We start from the raw sequence: 14,136 nt of genomic DNA, 5'->3' as shown, positions 1-14,136 counted from the left end.
CACACACACACACACACACACACACACACACACACACACACACACACACACACATCGCACACTCGCAACTCACAGACATCCATTACTCCGCTGCCGTGTCCATGTGCTTCGTGCTCTCTGCACCTCCGCTGGTTGCGGTGACCGTGTAGTCGTGGTGGTGCACACCACGCGTGCTGTCGTGCGCTGCAAACGATGCAAACGTGGTCGTTGCACTCGACACAAGCGCCTCCATGTGCGGGACTGCAAACGCCGCGTGGTTTCGCAGCACGGCCTCAAACAGCGTGCACTCGTGCATCTGCTTCCCTTTGCGCGATGGGGTCGACGTGGTCACGGGGTTGCGCCCGCTGCCTTGACCATCACCATCACCGTCGTCGGCTGTGCTCGTGGCGGCTGTGGATTCGTGTGGATGGATGAGATGACCCCACCTGCAAGGGAAACGTATGTGTGAGCAACCACAAGCTGTGTGATGTGTTGGGTGTTGCGCTGTGATGTTGGGTGGTGTGTTGTGTTGTAGGTGATGTTGGTTTGCGTATTATAAGCTTGTATGTCGCGCGTTGTTGTGTTACATTAAGCAGCACGAACACGAGGCACACATCATCGGCCATGCCATACCGATCAAGGCTGTCGAGCAGGAAGGATGCGATGGCGGTGTCTGCCCGATGCACGGGGCAGCGCACTGTTGACGATGACGATGATGGTGATGATGGTGATGATGGGGCTGCTGGTGGGCCTGCAGGGCTGTTGGGGTTGGAGTGGTGATGGTGTGGAAATGGGAGATGGGAGAGAGCCGACGTGAGGCAGACAAACAATGAGAGATGCAGCCAGATTGGCAGCCAAAGCACCCACACACTTCAACACACACACACACAAGCACACGTACGCACTAACACACACACACACAAAACAAAAAAAAATTGCATTATCATCATCACCATCCACACTGCAGTGCATGCTCTCCCTCTCCAACCCGTCTCCGTGCTCACTTGAGGGTGACAAGCTCCTCCACAACAGCAACTGTCTGCCAGCACGTGTGCCGCTCTGCTGCCATAATGTCGCCCGTGATGTGGTCGCCGAAATACATGACACGTGCATGGGTGTCACGCGCCGCCGCTGTGTCTGTGGTCGTGCCTGCCATTGTGTCTGCTTCCGTGTGTGCGTGCGCGTGTGCGTGCGTGTTGCGGTGCTGGTCCAGGAATGCTTGGAGCTGGGTGTAGTTCCCGTGCACGTATGCGCCACCAAGCTGCAACTCCTCTGCTTCCGGTCCCGTCACGTTGCTACACCCCACGGGCGTGAAGAACGCTGCCCGTGTGCGGATATCGCTCTTCTCAAAGAACCCTGGCTTGGCCCCGGCGAAGATGACAAGGTCAAACTTGGCACGCCACTCCTGCTCCAAGTGCATGCGTGTATGTTCATGTAAGTTGGAGACAAGAAGATGGGGAAATGCGCAGATGGTGAAGGAATACACACACACACACACACACACACACACACACACACACACACACACACACACACACACACACACAGAGGCACACACACACACACAGAGGCACACACACAGAGGCACACACACACACACAAACACACACACGGCACACACTGCACACACAGTACGCACACACGGCACACACTGCACACACTGCACACACACGCACATGCACACCTTGCCAAAGGAATAGTCCATGAGGAATGTGGCGAGGTCCACATGTGAGTTGGTGAGCAGGAAGAGACGCACTGCATTGGCCCGCATATCTGCCAACCACTGCACGAGGGTGGATGTTGCCACGTGCACATACCGCTCCGTGTGCTGCTTGAGCTGTGGAAAGAAGAAGCCACCGTTCACGGCAAACTGTGACGGCGTGAAGTTGTGCGTGAGTGCGTCCTTGAGGTCCTGCAGCACGTGCGTGTACGAGCCGGCAAACCAGTGCGCAGGTGCATCAGACATCGTTGCTGCTGATGTTGCTGCAGTTGCTGTGGTTGCTGTGGTCGTCGCAGCAGATGTGGGTGCTGTCGTTGCTGTCGTTCCACCATCACCACCATCACCATGTGTCGTTGCTGTTGTTGCTGGCGCGGTGCCTTCCTTGTGCTTGGCAGACACGTCGTCTCCGTTCTTCGAGCGCTTGAGCGGGTTGTGTGCGTGGTGCTGACGCCGCTTCTCGTCGACGGCGTCGATGGCCTGTGCCAGTGCCGCGGCGGATGGCATGTCGAAGAACGTGCTGAAGTAGAAGAACCGCGAGTGCTTCACGCCCTCCTCCAGCAGCATCTTGCAGATGTCCGCCAGCGCGTGTGTCCGCAGCTCCGCCTCCTCCTCTGCCCGGCGGTGGCCGCGACTCTGCGGCTGCACGTGCTGGCTCGGTCCCCTGCGCAGACGGCGCGCGCCAGAACCGGAGCGTGAGCGTGCGCCAGAACCGGAGCGTGAGCGTGGGGTTGTGGGGGAGCCAGGCAGCGCTGGCGACGACGGTGGCACTGGGAGCTTTGACCCGGCTTCGGAGTACATGGCTTGCGCCTGCTGTGCGCTCAGGCGGTGGGTGCCGTGGGAGGCGGCGATGATGTGGCCATCGGCGCGTAGGCGAAGGAAGTTGCCCTTCTCCGCATCAAACAGCAGGCCCTTGACGAAGAAGGCCGGGTCAGCTTTGGAGGTGAAGGCGGCTGCGTCGTAGTTGCGGTACTGCACCAGGAACGCTGCCACAGACTCGTGGATCAAGTCTGTGAGTGCGGGCACATTGTAGCGCACCAACGTGTGGTCCAGGTCAAACCCCAGCCAGTCACACGCACCCAAGTCAACCACCTCCGCCATTGTGTGTGTGTGTGTGTGTGTGTGTGTGTGTGTGTGTGTGTGTGTGTGTGTGTGTGTGTGTGTGTGTGTGTGTGTGTGTGTGTGTGTGTGTGTGTGGGTGTGTGTGTGTGTGTGTGTGTGTGGGTGGGTGGGTGTCTTGTGCATGCGTTGTGCCTGTCTTCCTTTTCGTCCTTGATGAATCCTTCTTTTTCGCGTTGACGATCAACTCTCCCTTCCTCCACCTCGCTTCCAAACCGCTCTGCTGTGCTGTGTTTGTGTTCTGTGTTGAAGTTGAGATGGTGTATGATGATGACGGCTTACGATCCCTGACACGAAGAGAGAGAAAGAGAGAAGGGGTGGATGCGCACACAAACACGAACTCGCACATGCACATGAACACGAACGCAAACACGCACATGAACACAAGCACACACGCGCACGTAAACAAACACACGCACATAAACAAACACACACACACATGAACACAAGCACACACACGCACAGATACAAGACGACAACACCACACTACAGTGCGCACGCATCCACACACCAAGAAAGAAGCCATGACGAAGCAACAACTGAACCAGCAGCATGCCTACAACCACACCATGGGCCAAACAAGAGACGAACGAGACAAGCAGGCGAGGCGAGATGACAGATACCACGAGAAGCGAAGAGGAGAAAGAAGGCAAGAGGGGGTGGGGTAAAGCAAGACCAGCAAGGCAAACCAAGATACGCATTCATGCGTGATGTGATGCATGCAGAGAAGCAAAAACGGGCAGGCAGGCAGACAATGTGACGGGGAGAAGAGGGCGGGCGACGCAATGTAAAACCACAATAAATCATAGACATACAGACACACACACATGCACTCACACATACAGCAGTAACAAGATTGGATGATTAGGACAGAAGGCAGCACGAAGCGCCCACACGTTGCACACGCGCACATGAGCTCACACGAGTGTATGCGCGTTCGCGTGTTTGTGAAAGAAATGCAGACTGGCACTGGGCCAAAGACAACGAGAAGACATCCAAGAGACGAAGAACTTCCAGTGAGCGCCGGGGATGGAATGGATGAAGTAGATGGGAGGGGAAAGATCGAGAGAGAGAGAGAGAGCATAGCACGACGCGTGTCAAAGAAAAGACGCCGTGCCGTGTCACTTGTGAACGCGGTGGTCACGCGTGAGCACGTTGGGGATGGTGGTGGAGGTGAAGGTGGCAGTCCGCTTGAACTGAGGTGAAAAGGAGAGGAGAGGAGAGGAGAGAGGTGGTGAGTGAGTGAGTGAGAGTATGTGTGTGCGTGTGTGATAACAGTGAGATTGGTGAGGTTGGAAGACCTCAAAGGCGCGCGCATCATGACACAAACACACACACACATGCACACACACACACGCTCATGCAAACACACGCACAGATGCATCAAACATACCGATGAGGTTGAAGGCTGGATGGGCGGGAGCTTGTATGCCTCGCGCGTGGTTGAGGTGTATGCCGATGCGCGCTCTGCCGCCGTCTCTGCCGCCCACTTCTTGCGCAGCGAATCGCGCAGCCGCGTCGTCTTCACCGCTATACGCGCGCGTAAGGGTGTTTGTGTGCGTGTGTGTGTGCGTGTGTGTGTATGATTTGGTTGTGAGTGAGGTTGCAAGATAAATGAGCAAACACAGTACACTCGCCACACACACACACACATGCACATGCACACACACACGCAACAGTGCAAATAGAGCCCACATGTCATGCGATACACAGCATGAGCAACTCACGTGCTGGCGCCACGTCGATGGGCTCGGGCTCCCAGCGGCCCGTGAAGCGGTTGTACACGCGCGAGCCCGTCAACGATGGGATCTGAGGAGTGGCAGCAGAACACACGTCGTGATAACGGGCAGTGGCGGGGGTTACGGATGGCAGGATGGCAGGATGGCAGGATGGCAGGATGGCAGGATATGGTTGACGTACATGCGCGCGATAGAAACAAACAAACGCGTGCAAAATAAGACACACACACGCGCGCACATCTACTCCACAACAGACAAATGCATGCACGCGTTCACGACACGAGCACAAGCACAAGCACAAGCACAAGCATAAGCACACACACGTGTGCGCACCTTGCTTGCGCGCCCAAGGGTGGCCGGTGCGCTGGCGTTTGGACGGAAGACAGACGGCGGCGCGGAGCGGTTGAGGGTGATGGTGCTGTGCACGCTCTCGAGCTTGTGGCGGTTTGTGAGGGACATGGTTCTGTTCTCAGCACGGGACGCCGATGCTGTGGAGCGCAGCGATGCCGAGGACAGCGGCTGCGAGTACGACAACTGCGTCGTGCTGGCCCACGTCTCCCCTGCATGCGAATGTGTGTGTGTGTGTGTGTGTGTGTGTGTGTGTGTGTGTGTATGTATGTGTGTTGGAGGAGGTGAGCGGTTGCGGTTCAGGGTGTTTCAGGCGTTGGTCGCGTCGGCACGAGGGAATCCACATCAAGGCGACACAACGCAACAGTGACTGCGAGCACCACCGACACCAGCAGCCGCAACCCTTTGTCCTTTGTCTCATCCACCATGCGCGCACCTGTGCGATCGGGAAGGCCGCCAATGATGCTCGAGTTGTTGCGCTCCTCATCCCAATGGCCCTGATGAGCATCGGTGAAGCCAGACAGGAGTGGCGCCAGACAGGTCAGAAAGCGGACGGCAAACGACCACGCAAAGCACGCGCACACACACACACACACGCACGCACACACCGCATACGCACATACCCCACATACACATACACTCACACTCACACACACAAACACGCTCAAACACACAAACACACAAACACATGCACTCACACACTCAACACGCACTCACCACGAGGGTGCGGGAGGAGTAGCGAGGACGTGTGTCCCAGCCAATGCCAGGAAAGCTGTGGACATCGGAGACGGCAACCTCAAACGGCATGGTGATGGAGTTGGCTGTGACGTTGCTGGCAGTGCTCACGGCAGTGTGTGCGCGTGTGGTGTTGCTGCGGACGCTCCGGTTTGGACGGGCCTGCTGGGGTGGCGCAAACATGGTCCCACGACAGCCGGGTTGGTTGTGGAGAGGAAGGAAGCCGAGGAGACGATGACGGTTGTGAGAAGTAAGAGGCGATGATGGAAAGTGAGCGGCGAAAGTGAGAATCACGAGGAGGTGATGGCGGTATTGACGGTGGTGGTGGTGGTGGTGGTGGTGATGGTGGTGGTCGAGGAGACAATTGCGTGGCGCACGAGCAACAGCACAAAGCCAGAAGCACACAGAGGCACACAGAGGCACGCAAAGGAGGGGAGAGATGGACAGGGAGGAGAGAAATGGACGGCAGGCAGGCGACGTGGCACGCCACGACGCAAGGTGTGCAGAAAGCAAGTGAGGGAGCGATAAGGGTGGTTGGTTGTGAAGCACACAGAGGGAGCAATGCCGCACACCAACCAACCCACCACAGCAAACCGACCAACCAAATGGATCGGTGGATCGATGGATCAAGGCGCGGTTGAGGGAGGTGTGTTGGTAGCACCCAACCAGGAGTGGGATGGATATTGTGTGCACGGTGTGGTGGGGGCGGGGAAATGGAGAAGGAATTGTGTGTGCGCGGTTTGGTTGGAGCAGGCAGGTGGTGAGTTTCTCGCAACAAGTGAGGAGGAGGAGGAAGCGAGCAAGCTGCTGACTTGCGGCATGATTGGCAGTGCACCGTGTATGTGCATGTGTGTGCGTGTGTGTGTGTGCGCGCAGACAGGCAACGAAGAGGGGGATGAAACGATGCATGCATGCACACTGTGCTTTGGGAATCGTGTGTGTGTGTGTGTATGTGTGTGCGTGTGCTCGTGTGTGCTCATGTGTAGGTGTGGGTCTGTGCGGTGGAATGTGTGCAGCGTTTGAGAGGGTTGGGTCTGCTGGTCCGTATGACCACGATTGAAACACTGTCGTCTTTGTGTTGTGTGTGCTGTTGTGTGTGTGTGTGTGTGTGTGTGTGTGTGTTGTGGAATGTGGACGAGAAGAAGGACAGTCGCAACAGCAACAACGCTCACCTTCTTCTGCCTTCCTTTCGTTGCCTTCTCTTGTCTTGAAGTGGAAGGGGTATCAGCAGGCGTGATAGCGGATGCCAGACAGTGTTCGCGAGTACGAGCTTGCACAGCAGCAGAGCAGTGGTTTGTGGTTGTGGCGTTTATTCGCGCGCCCTTCTTGTCAGTCCCGCCGTCGCCAACGCAAAAAACAAAAGACACACAAACACACAGCACAGCAGCGGAGAGGAGCTGTGCCTTGCGGATTGTTGGCTAATGATATTCGTCATTCATCCATGGCTTGGCTATTCACGGGTATCATTGCAAATCGCCAAAACTTCATCCAGCTTGCTGTTTGGAGGAGGACAACACAGCAAACAACCAACCTCAACCCCACGCACGCACGCCCACACGCCCACACACTCAACATGACGCACAACAAGCAGCTGCTCACGGTACGCCATGAACAGTGGTGGCACATGGGCGTGCGAGCGTGTCTTTGTGTGTTGATGTGTGTGTATGTGTGTCTGTGTGTGTGTGTGTGTGTGTGTGTGTGTGTGTGTGTGTGTGTGTGTGTGTGTTGTGTGTGTGTGTGTGTTGTGTGTGTGTTGTGTGAGGAAGGGTTGATGGAGACGCGGGAAGCAGTAGAAGGTATCTTCAGTGGCGAACGCGTGCAACTTCAACAATCTGGGCGTGCGAGCGTGTCTTTGTGTGTGTGTGTGTGCGTGTATGTGTGCGTGTGTGTGTGTGTGTGTGTGTTTTTGTGTCTGTGGAACTGGACGGCGGCCGGGTCCGATGTGGACACCTTGAATCGCACCTCATCGCTCTCCAGCTCAAGTCCGCCCGCGTCAGCTCTCTTCGCCTTCAACGCCCGCGCAGTCGTGATCAGCAGCGAGATGGCGTCGCGAAGCCGCGCAAGCCTGATGTGTGTGTGTGTGTGTGTGTGTGTGTGTGTGTGTGTGTGTGTGTGTGCGTGTGTGTGTGACAGGTGAGGGTTTGGTTTGCACACAATAAACCTCACGTGAACGAACAACAGCAGCAAGCCAGGGCACGACCATAGAGTGTTGCGTGTATCGCTCACCGCTTTGTGGCGTCATGTGACGACATTTTTGCCAGCTTTGGCAACTGCTCAATGGCGTTTTGGTCCGGAAGTCCATCAAAGATCGCCTGTGCCAGTTCATAATGCAGCTGTCAACAGTGACAGCAAACAGTAGATTGAGGCAACACCGCACAACGGTTGTGCACAGCGGCGCGTGAGAACATGTTCACAATTTTGCTCGTGAAAGATGCTGGAACGCGTGTGTGCGCGTGTGTTGTGTGTCTGTGTAATTGTAGTTTGGGTTGTGATTGTGGTTGTGGCTGTGATTTGGGTTGTGACTGTGGTTGTGGTTGTGATTTTGGGTTGTGATTGTGTGATTTGGGTTGTGATTTGGGTTGTGATTGTGATTGAGATTGTGATTGCGCAAGAACCTGCCCACACCATCACCCAAGCATCCCCTTTCCCCAGCCACCCACGCAACACAACCCTGAGCAACAACACGACACACAACGGCCTCCCTCCGCCCCGTACGTCTGCGTCATCACCTGATACGAGGAGCGGATGACGGTGCGGCCAAACCACGTCGACACGACGTTGCGCTCGCTGTCGAGCTCCCAGAACACAGACATGGCATACCTGGCACCGGTAGATGGCACACGGATGAAGCGACAGAGATGAACAAGACACACGTGCGTGCAGGGGTGAACAAGACACGTGCATGTGTGCGTGGGTGCGTGGGTGAGCTTGAATTCAAGCAAGGCCGCAGTTGCGAAACGAAAAACGCAAGCGCATGCCCATGTTTGCACAGAGATGCAAACACAAACGCACTACACAGTCACAAGCATGCACACAACACTTCACACACGTCAACACATCAACACAGAGAGAGAGAGAGAGCAAAACGACAACGCCCAGTGTACCTGTCCTGGTCGGCGAGGAGCGAGCAGAGGTCAGCGCTGAGGACGACCGGCAACATGTCGTGGCGACCATTCACAAGATAAACTGCACGACAGGCAGGTGATGGTGGTGGTGGTGGTGAGGTGGTGGTGCATGTCGCGAGTGAATGCAATGCAATTACACTGACACCACGCATGCTCACGCACTCACACACGCACACATGTTCACGCAAGCTGTCACCTGTGGTGCCACGTGCACGAGCCTCTGCATCTGTGAATGTGTTTGGGGTCACAAAGTACGACACGTCTGCAATGTGGACGGAGAGCTCAATGTTTCCGTTGTCGAGACGACGCACGCCAAGTGCATCGTCCACATCCTCGCATCCGAGGGGATCGATGCTGCGGTCGTGACAAAGGGGCAGTGGGCAGGTTGGCGCGGGTGTGAGTGGAAAGGGGTGCCGGCAGCAGGCTGGTGGCTTGAAGCGCTCTTGGTTTTTAAAGGGGGGAAACAATCACAAGAAAGGCGATGGTGGTGCGCACCAAAGCACGACGACAGACAGGCAGCAACGTTTCACACATTCACACCACACATCACCCCCACACACATGCACACACATGCACACACACATACTCTCTCTCTCTCACGCACTCACGCACACACGCACACACGCACGCACAACACGCGCCACACATACACACACACACACACAACACGTATCAGGCAGGAGGCGCCACCTGAACACGAGATGGGAGTGGCGAATGTCACGACGGCGCCTGATTTCGTCATCGGCCATCCTCCACGGACGTTCACGCGTGTTCACAGGCATCTCACGCAGCTGCAATAGTGGAGTGAGTGGTGGGCACGTGTGGTGGTTGCAGTGTGGTTGTGAGTGTGTGCGTGTGTGTCTGCATACGCGTGTATGTGCGTTGCCTGTCTGTGTGTGTGTGTGTGTGCGTATTGTGTGTGTGTGTGTGTGCGTTGCCTGTGTGTGTGTGCGTGTGTGTGTGTGTGCGACAAAGCATATTGCCGCATGATGCACCTGTGCCGTGGAGAAGGGCGGGACGGAAATTGTGTTCTCAATCAGCAGACACTTCGTCTCTGTAGCGACGTCGCCTGTAGAAAGCACAAAGCCCCACCCCTCAAATGACTGTGAACCATCACTCACCTCAGAATGATGCGCACACGCATGCACACACTCGCACGCGCGCGCGAAAGTGTGCGCACATGTGTAAGCACTGCTGCCACAGCCACCACACCACAGGTATCGCCACACAAACAGTCACAACAGCACGGGCCGACCTGCGTTTCCCAAAATCTCCGTGATGTGTCCATTTGGGAAGCGAGACGCAACCGGCCACGAGTCAATGCGCACGACAAGACGCTTGTTCTGATAACCCAACACGCACGCGCACACGCATGATGAACGGGAGCCGGTGGTTTGATCGATTAGGAGTGGACGTGCGTGCGTGAAGTGTGATGTGATGTGATGTGATGTGAGTCACATGTTGTTTGCCGTCATTGTCAGAAACAACAAAGTTGCGTCATCGCCATGTATGCCGTTATTGCATCACCTCAAGTGCCGCCGGGGATGTTGTCGCCACGCGAATAAACGGAAGACGCGAGTCAAACGGAACAACGAGGACCTGACGTAATGCATTTTGTGTGTGTGTGTGTGTGTGTGTGTGTGTGTGTGTGTGTGTGTGTGTGTGTGTGTGTGTGTGTGTGTGTGTGTGTGTGTGTGTGTGGAGGCGGCGAGTGACGGGTACACAAGCCGGACGTGAGCAGGTGAAGACTCACATGTGCTGCTCAGTTTGCACACATGTCGCTGAAGTAACAACATCACCGACAACACCACCAAACCACACAGATCAGCAGCCTCCACACACACACGCACACACACGCACACACACACACGCACACACACGCACACACACACATCTGCACGCACTTGAAGACGTGGATGCGGCCGCGGACAAACTCGCCAGTGTTAATGCCGGCAATAATGGCGCTGGTGCTGAGATACTCTGTGAACCCCAGCTCATTCGCACGTGCGCCACCACCGACACCAGCACCAATCTGCGGTGTGCGTTGGCCGTCACAACTGTCATCGTCGACAGACAACTCAGCCTCCATTGCTGCAAAGTCGTCAAGTAGCGTTGGGCTGTTGCTGTGGAATTGCTCGATGTATGCACGAAGATCAAGCACATGCACACGGCCATCATGGTCGTCGCTAGTGCCACCAACACGCACATCTTCTTGTCCTTGTGCTGCTGTGCCGTGTGTGTACGTCACGATGACCACACGCACCTGTGGAGGAGACCAGCAGAGGTGGAGGAAGGTGAGGCAAGAGTATGGCGTGCGTTTGTGAGTGCGTGCGTGTGTGTGCGCGTGTGCGCGTGTGTGTGTGTGCGTGTGTGCGTGTGACGGAGGCACACAGTCAGAGAATACGTGTGTGAGGAGGAAAGCAAGCGGGATCGAGGAAAGGCACTCCTATGGACAGGTCACGCCAGCACAATACAGCACCTTATTGTTGAGGTGGGTGGTGTACCACGATGCTGTCGCCCTTGCCAGCCGCAAGGCGTGCGCGTGTGCTGATTCGTTTGCGTGTCTCTCCCGCCACGTTGCTGCGTGGTTCTGCATCCAGAGAAGAACCACAACAGTCAGCTGGTGCGTGTGCGTGCGTGTGTGTGTGTGTTGGGTAACACTTACGCCGATCGAGTCAAGTACAGGGGGAGCATACCTCGTTGCGAAAGATGATGGATTGACTGCGTTTGTCTCGGAAGTGCTTGGCGAGCTGTGTGTGCTGTCTGCGAGAGCACGCCGATTTCACCATCCTCAGGCATGTCTGAAGAGCAAAGACGAGGTATGGGGTCAGTGGTATGCAGGGTCGTGAGTCGTTTGGTTCACGTGGAATGGTGGTGTTGGGACGAACATCAAGGGCACCTTCACCACTTCGTGCTTACCCTGACCCTCACCTGCATCAAGATGACGCCCGTAAGATCCGGATGTTGCAGCAGTGCAGGAAACCTCCGCGCCACCTGCGCAGGCAAGAGAGAGAGAGAGAGAGAGAGAGAGAGAGAGAGTGTGTGTGTGTGTGTGTGTGTGTGTGTGTGTGCGTGTGTGTGTGTGTGTGCGTATGTTTGGGGAGAGACAGGCACTGTGTGCGTGTGTGTGTGTGCGTATGTTTGGGGAGAGACAGGCACTGTGTGCCTGTGTGCGCGTGTCTGTGCGTGTGAGCACGCAAGTGCGCGCAAACGAAAAAAGGTAAAGCAGCTGGCACTGACGGCAGGCTCACCTCGTCGTCGGGGACCATGTAGTGCGTGGCGTTCTCAGGGAGCAGCACAGCGTTTGGTGCGAGGGCCAGAGCCTCTGCACACGTGTCACTGCTGCAAGCTGGGCTGCAGCATGGGATGTCATCGCGCAGGTACTGCTCCATGCTCACCAGCCCACCGCGCCCTGGCAGTGGGAGAGTGGTGTTGATCGTTACATGCGGCACCATGCGACGCGATTGAGTGGGTATGAGGAGAAGGGAACAGGGCAACAGGATGCATCATCAATCAACGTCGGCTACTCGTTGGCGTGCTTGCCAAGCAACGCAGGGGCAACACAGGGGCAGCACTCACGTCCACCATGATGTGCACGGCGGTGGCGAGCCACCAGCACTGCGCCGCCCTTGTCGCCCTGTCGTCTTGACAGCATCGTCAGCCAGCAGCGCTGTTGCTTTCTGTGTGACTGTTGCTTTTTTGTGTGTGAATGTGTGATTTGTTAGCTGCACGCCCCACACCCTTCAACCCTCTGCTTGAACTCTGTGTCTTCCTCTTCGTGTACTGGGGGCGTTGAAAGCGACTTGCGCCAAGGCAACGAAAACAAGGAGGGGTCTTGAGATGGAAGTATGGAAGCATGGAAGCAAGAAATCAACCCGGAACAAGGAGGAGGAGCAGATGCAGAGCGCAACTGACTGGCAGGCTGTCTTTCAGTTCTTCGCTTGGCTGCTGCAGGGAGGGGGGAGAGATGTAACACTTCAACATTGCTCACACACACACATACTCTCTCTCTCTCTCTCATACACACACATACACACACATACACACACACTCACACACACACACACATACATTTGCACGTCATTACACCTACATCGACATAAAGTCAAGCACGCTCTCTTCGTCACCACCCTGCCAGATGACCGGTGGTGATGGGGACGAGGGTGAGAGTGCGACGGAGAAGGTGGCGTCCACCTCCGTGTACTCGGCAGTAGCGCCGTACCCAAAGTCCGACACGCTGTTCCCATCCTCGTCTTCGTCATCCTGGACACACGCGTACTGCACGTCTGTGCCCCAGGAATGCTGGCCACGGCGGCGCTGCGCCAAGTCCATCTCCGCCTGCGAGTAGTACCCTGGCGCGGACATCTGTGCTGTCACGGCTGTCGTTGGTGCTGCTGGTGACAGAAGCGACGGTGCCGCCAGAGCATGGCTCAGGCACGGGGCGCTCTTGCGACGTGGCACGCTCCCCTGCGTGGCGCGGTTGCGCGGCTGCAGCCGCAACAACTGTACCGGCCTGCACAGCATCTGCCACACGAATGATGCGCGTTGCCTCCACTTGCCAGAGCGCATCGGCGATGATGGCGGTGGTGGTACTGCTGCTGTGGGACGCTGGCGCCGAGCGCCTCTCATCGTCATTGTTGATGTCCACGCTGTGTCCGCATGAAGATCCATCTGATGCTGGACGTTGCTGGCGCGGCCTGTCTCCGTTGTGTGCTCCTCGCTTGCTGCCTGGGAAGCGAGGAAGAGGTCCGGCACGCTGCGTGTGCGGTTGGCGAATTGCAGCTGAAACACATGCCCGTACACGGCGCGAAAGATGTCTTCGTCGCACAGATCGTCCTGCTCGGCCTCGGCGCTCTTTGTGTCGTCAGCGCGTGTCGCGGCGGGGTGCCCGGGCCATGAGCAGGTGTTGTCGGCAACGCTGTTGCTCGCGTTGTTGAGCGAGTTGCGGCGAGCCCGACGGGCTGTTCTTGCGGCAGCCCCTGTCACTGCGGTGACTGCGTTGATGGATCGCCAAGGCTTCTGGTGCTCGCTGGCGAGATCGAAGATGCTGCAGGGCGAGTCTTGGGCTGTCTGCAGCCATACTGGCCAGAAGTCGCTTGCTCCGCTCCCCAAACTCGGAGCGACGCTTTGGGCTGTTGTCTGTGGCTGGATTGCTGACATCTTTGGGCTGCTGCGGTGCCTTGATAGCGCGAGTTCTTGGGGTCTTGGGGGTCTTGCGAAGGAGTGACGTGTTGTGAGGTTGATATGGCCTGCTTGACGATCGCTTGTGTACCTCGAGACGCGGTGGTGTTCACGTTGGTCGAAGAAATGAACCTGCAAGTCCACAATGGTGGGAAGATGGCCACGAGCCCTCACGCTGGGCAGCGCCCACGTG

General features: G+C 56.6%; 3 protein-coding genes across 3 annotated transcripts; all 3 read right to left on the bottom strand.

The window, feature by feature from the left end:
• Positions 1 to 82: 82 nt before the first annotated feature.
• On the bottom strand, positions 83 to 2,797 carry PTSG_06378 (5'-nucleotidase domain containing 1; the record flags this gene model as incomplete). The annotated part of the gene is made up of 4 exons (XM_004993210.1): positions 83 to 425; positions 613 to 738; positions 984 to 1,384; positions 1,664 to 2,797. 4 exons carry the CDS (start codon positions 2,795 to 2,797, stop codon positions 83 to 85), a joined length of 2,004 nt encoding a protein of 667 aa, XP_004993267.1.
• A 251-nt stretch (positions 2,798 to 3,048) lies between these two features.
• PTSG_06377 (uncharacterized protein) lies at positions 3,049 to 6,758 on the bottom strand. The gene is made up of 6 exons (XM_004993209.1): positions 5,620 to 6,758; positions 5,339 to 5,399; positions 4,888 to 5,114; positions 4,543 to 4,624; positions 4,209 to 4,345; positions 3,049 to 4,011 (listed from the first exon to the last, which is right to left on the bottom strand). Exons 1-6 carry the CDS (start codon positions 6,544 to 6,546, stop codon positions 3,937 to 3,939), a joined length of 1,509 nt encoding a protein of 502 aa, XP_004993266.1. The 5' UTR covers positions 6,547 to 6,758; the 3' UTR covers positions 3,049 to 3,936.
• Positions 6,759 to 7,439: 681 nt separating this feature from the next.
• On the bottom strand, positions 7,440 to 14,052 carry PTSG_06376 (uncharacterized protein; the record flags this gene model as incomplete). The annotated part of the gene is made up of 16 exons (XM_004993208.1): positions 12,890 to 14,052; positions 12,014 to 12,174; positions 11,694 to 11,756; positions 11,459 to 11,563; positions 11,242 to 11,352; positions 10,663 to 11,025; positions 10,290 to 10,361; positions 10,018 to 10,105; positions 9,758 to 9,831; positions 9,453 to 9,553; positions 8,959 to 9,116; positions 8,742 to 8,823; positions 8,367 to 8,457; positions 7,864 to 7,970; positions 7,564 to 7,702; positions 7,440 to 7,469 (listed from the first exon to the last, which is right to left on the bottom strand). The coding sequence occupies exons 1-16, from the start codon at positions 13,920 to 13,922 to the stop codon at positions 7,440 to 7,442; spliced, it is 2,778 nt and encodes a 925-aa protein (XP_004993265.1). The 5' UTR covers positions 13,923 to 14,052.
• Between the last annotated feature and the right edge of the window lie 84 nt (positions 14,053 to 14,136).

This window comes from Salpingoeca rosetta (genome assembly GCF_000188695.1).
Source record: "Salpingoeca rosetta unplaced genomic scaffold supercont1.14, whole genome shotgun sequence".
NCBI lineage: Eukaryota > Choanoflagellata > Craspedida > Salpingoecidae > Salpingoeca > Salpingoeca rosetta.
The sequence above is the reverse complement of the archived record's forward strand: the minus strand, read 5'-3'. Positions and strand labels throughout refer to the sequence as shown.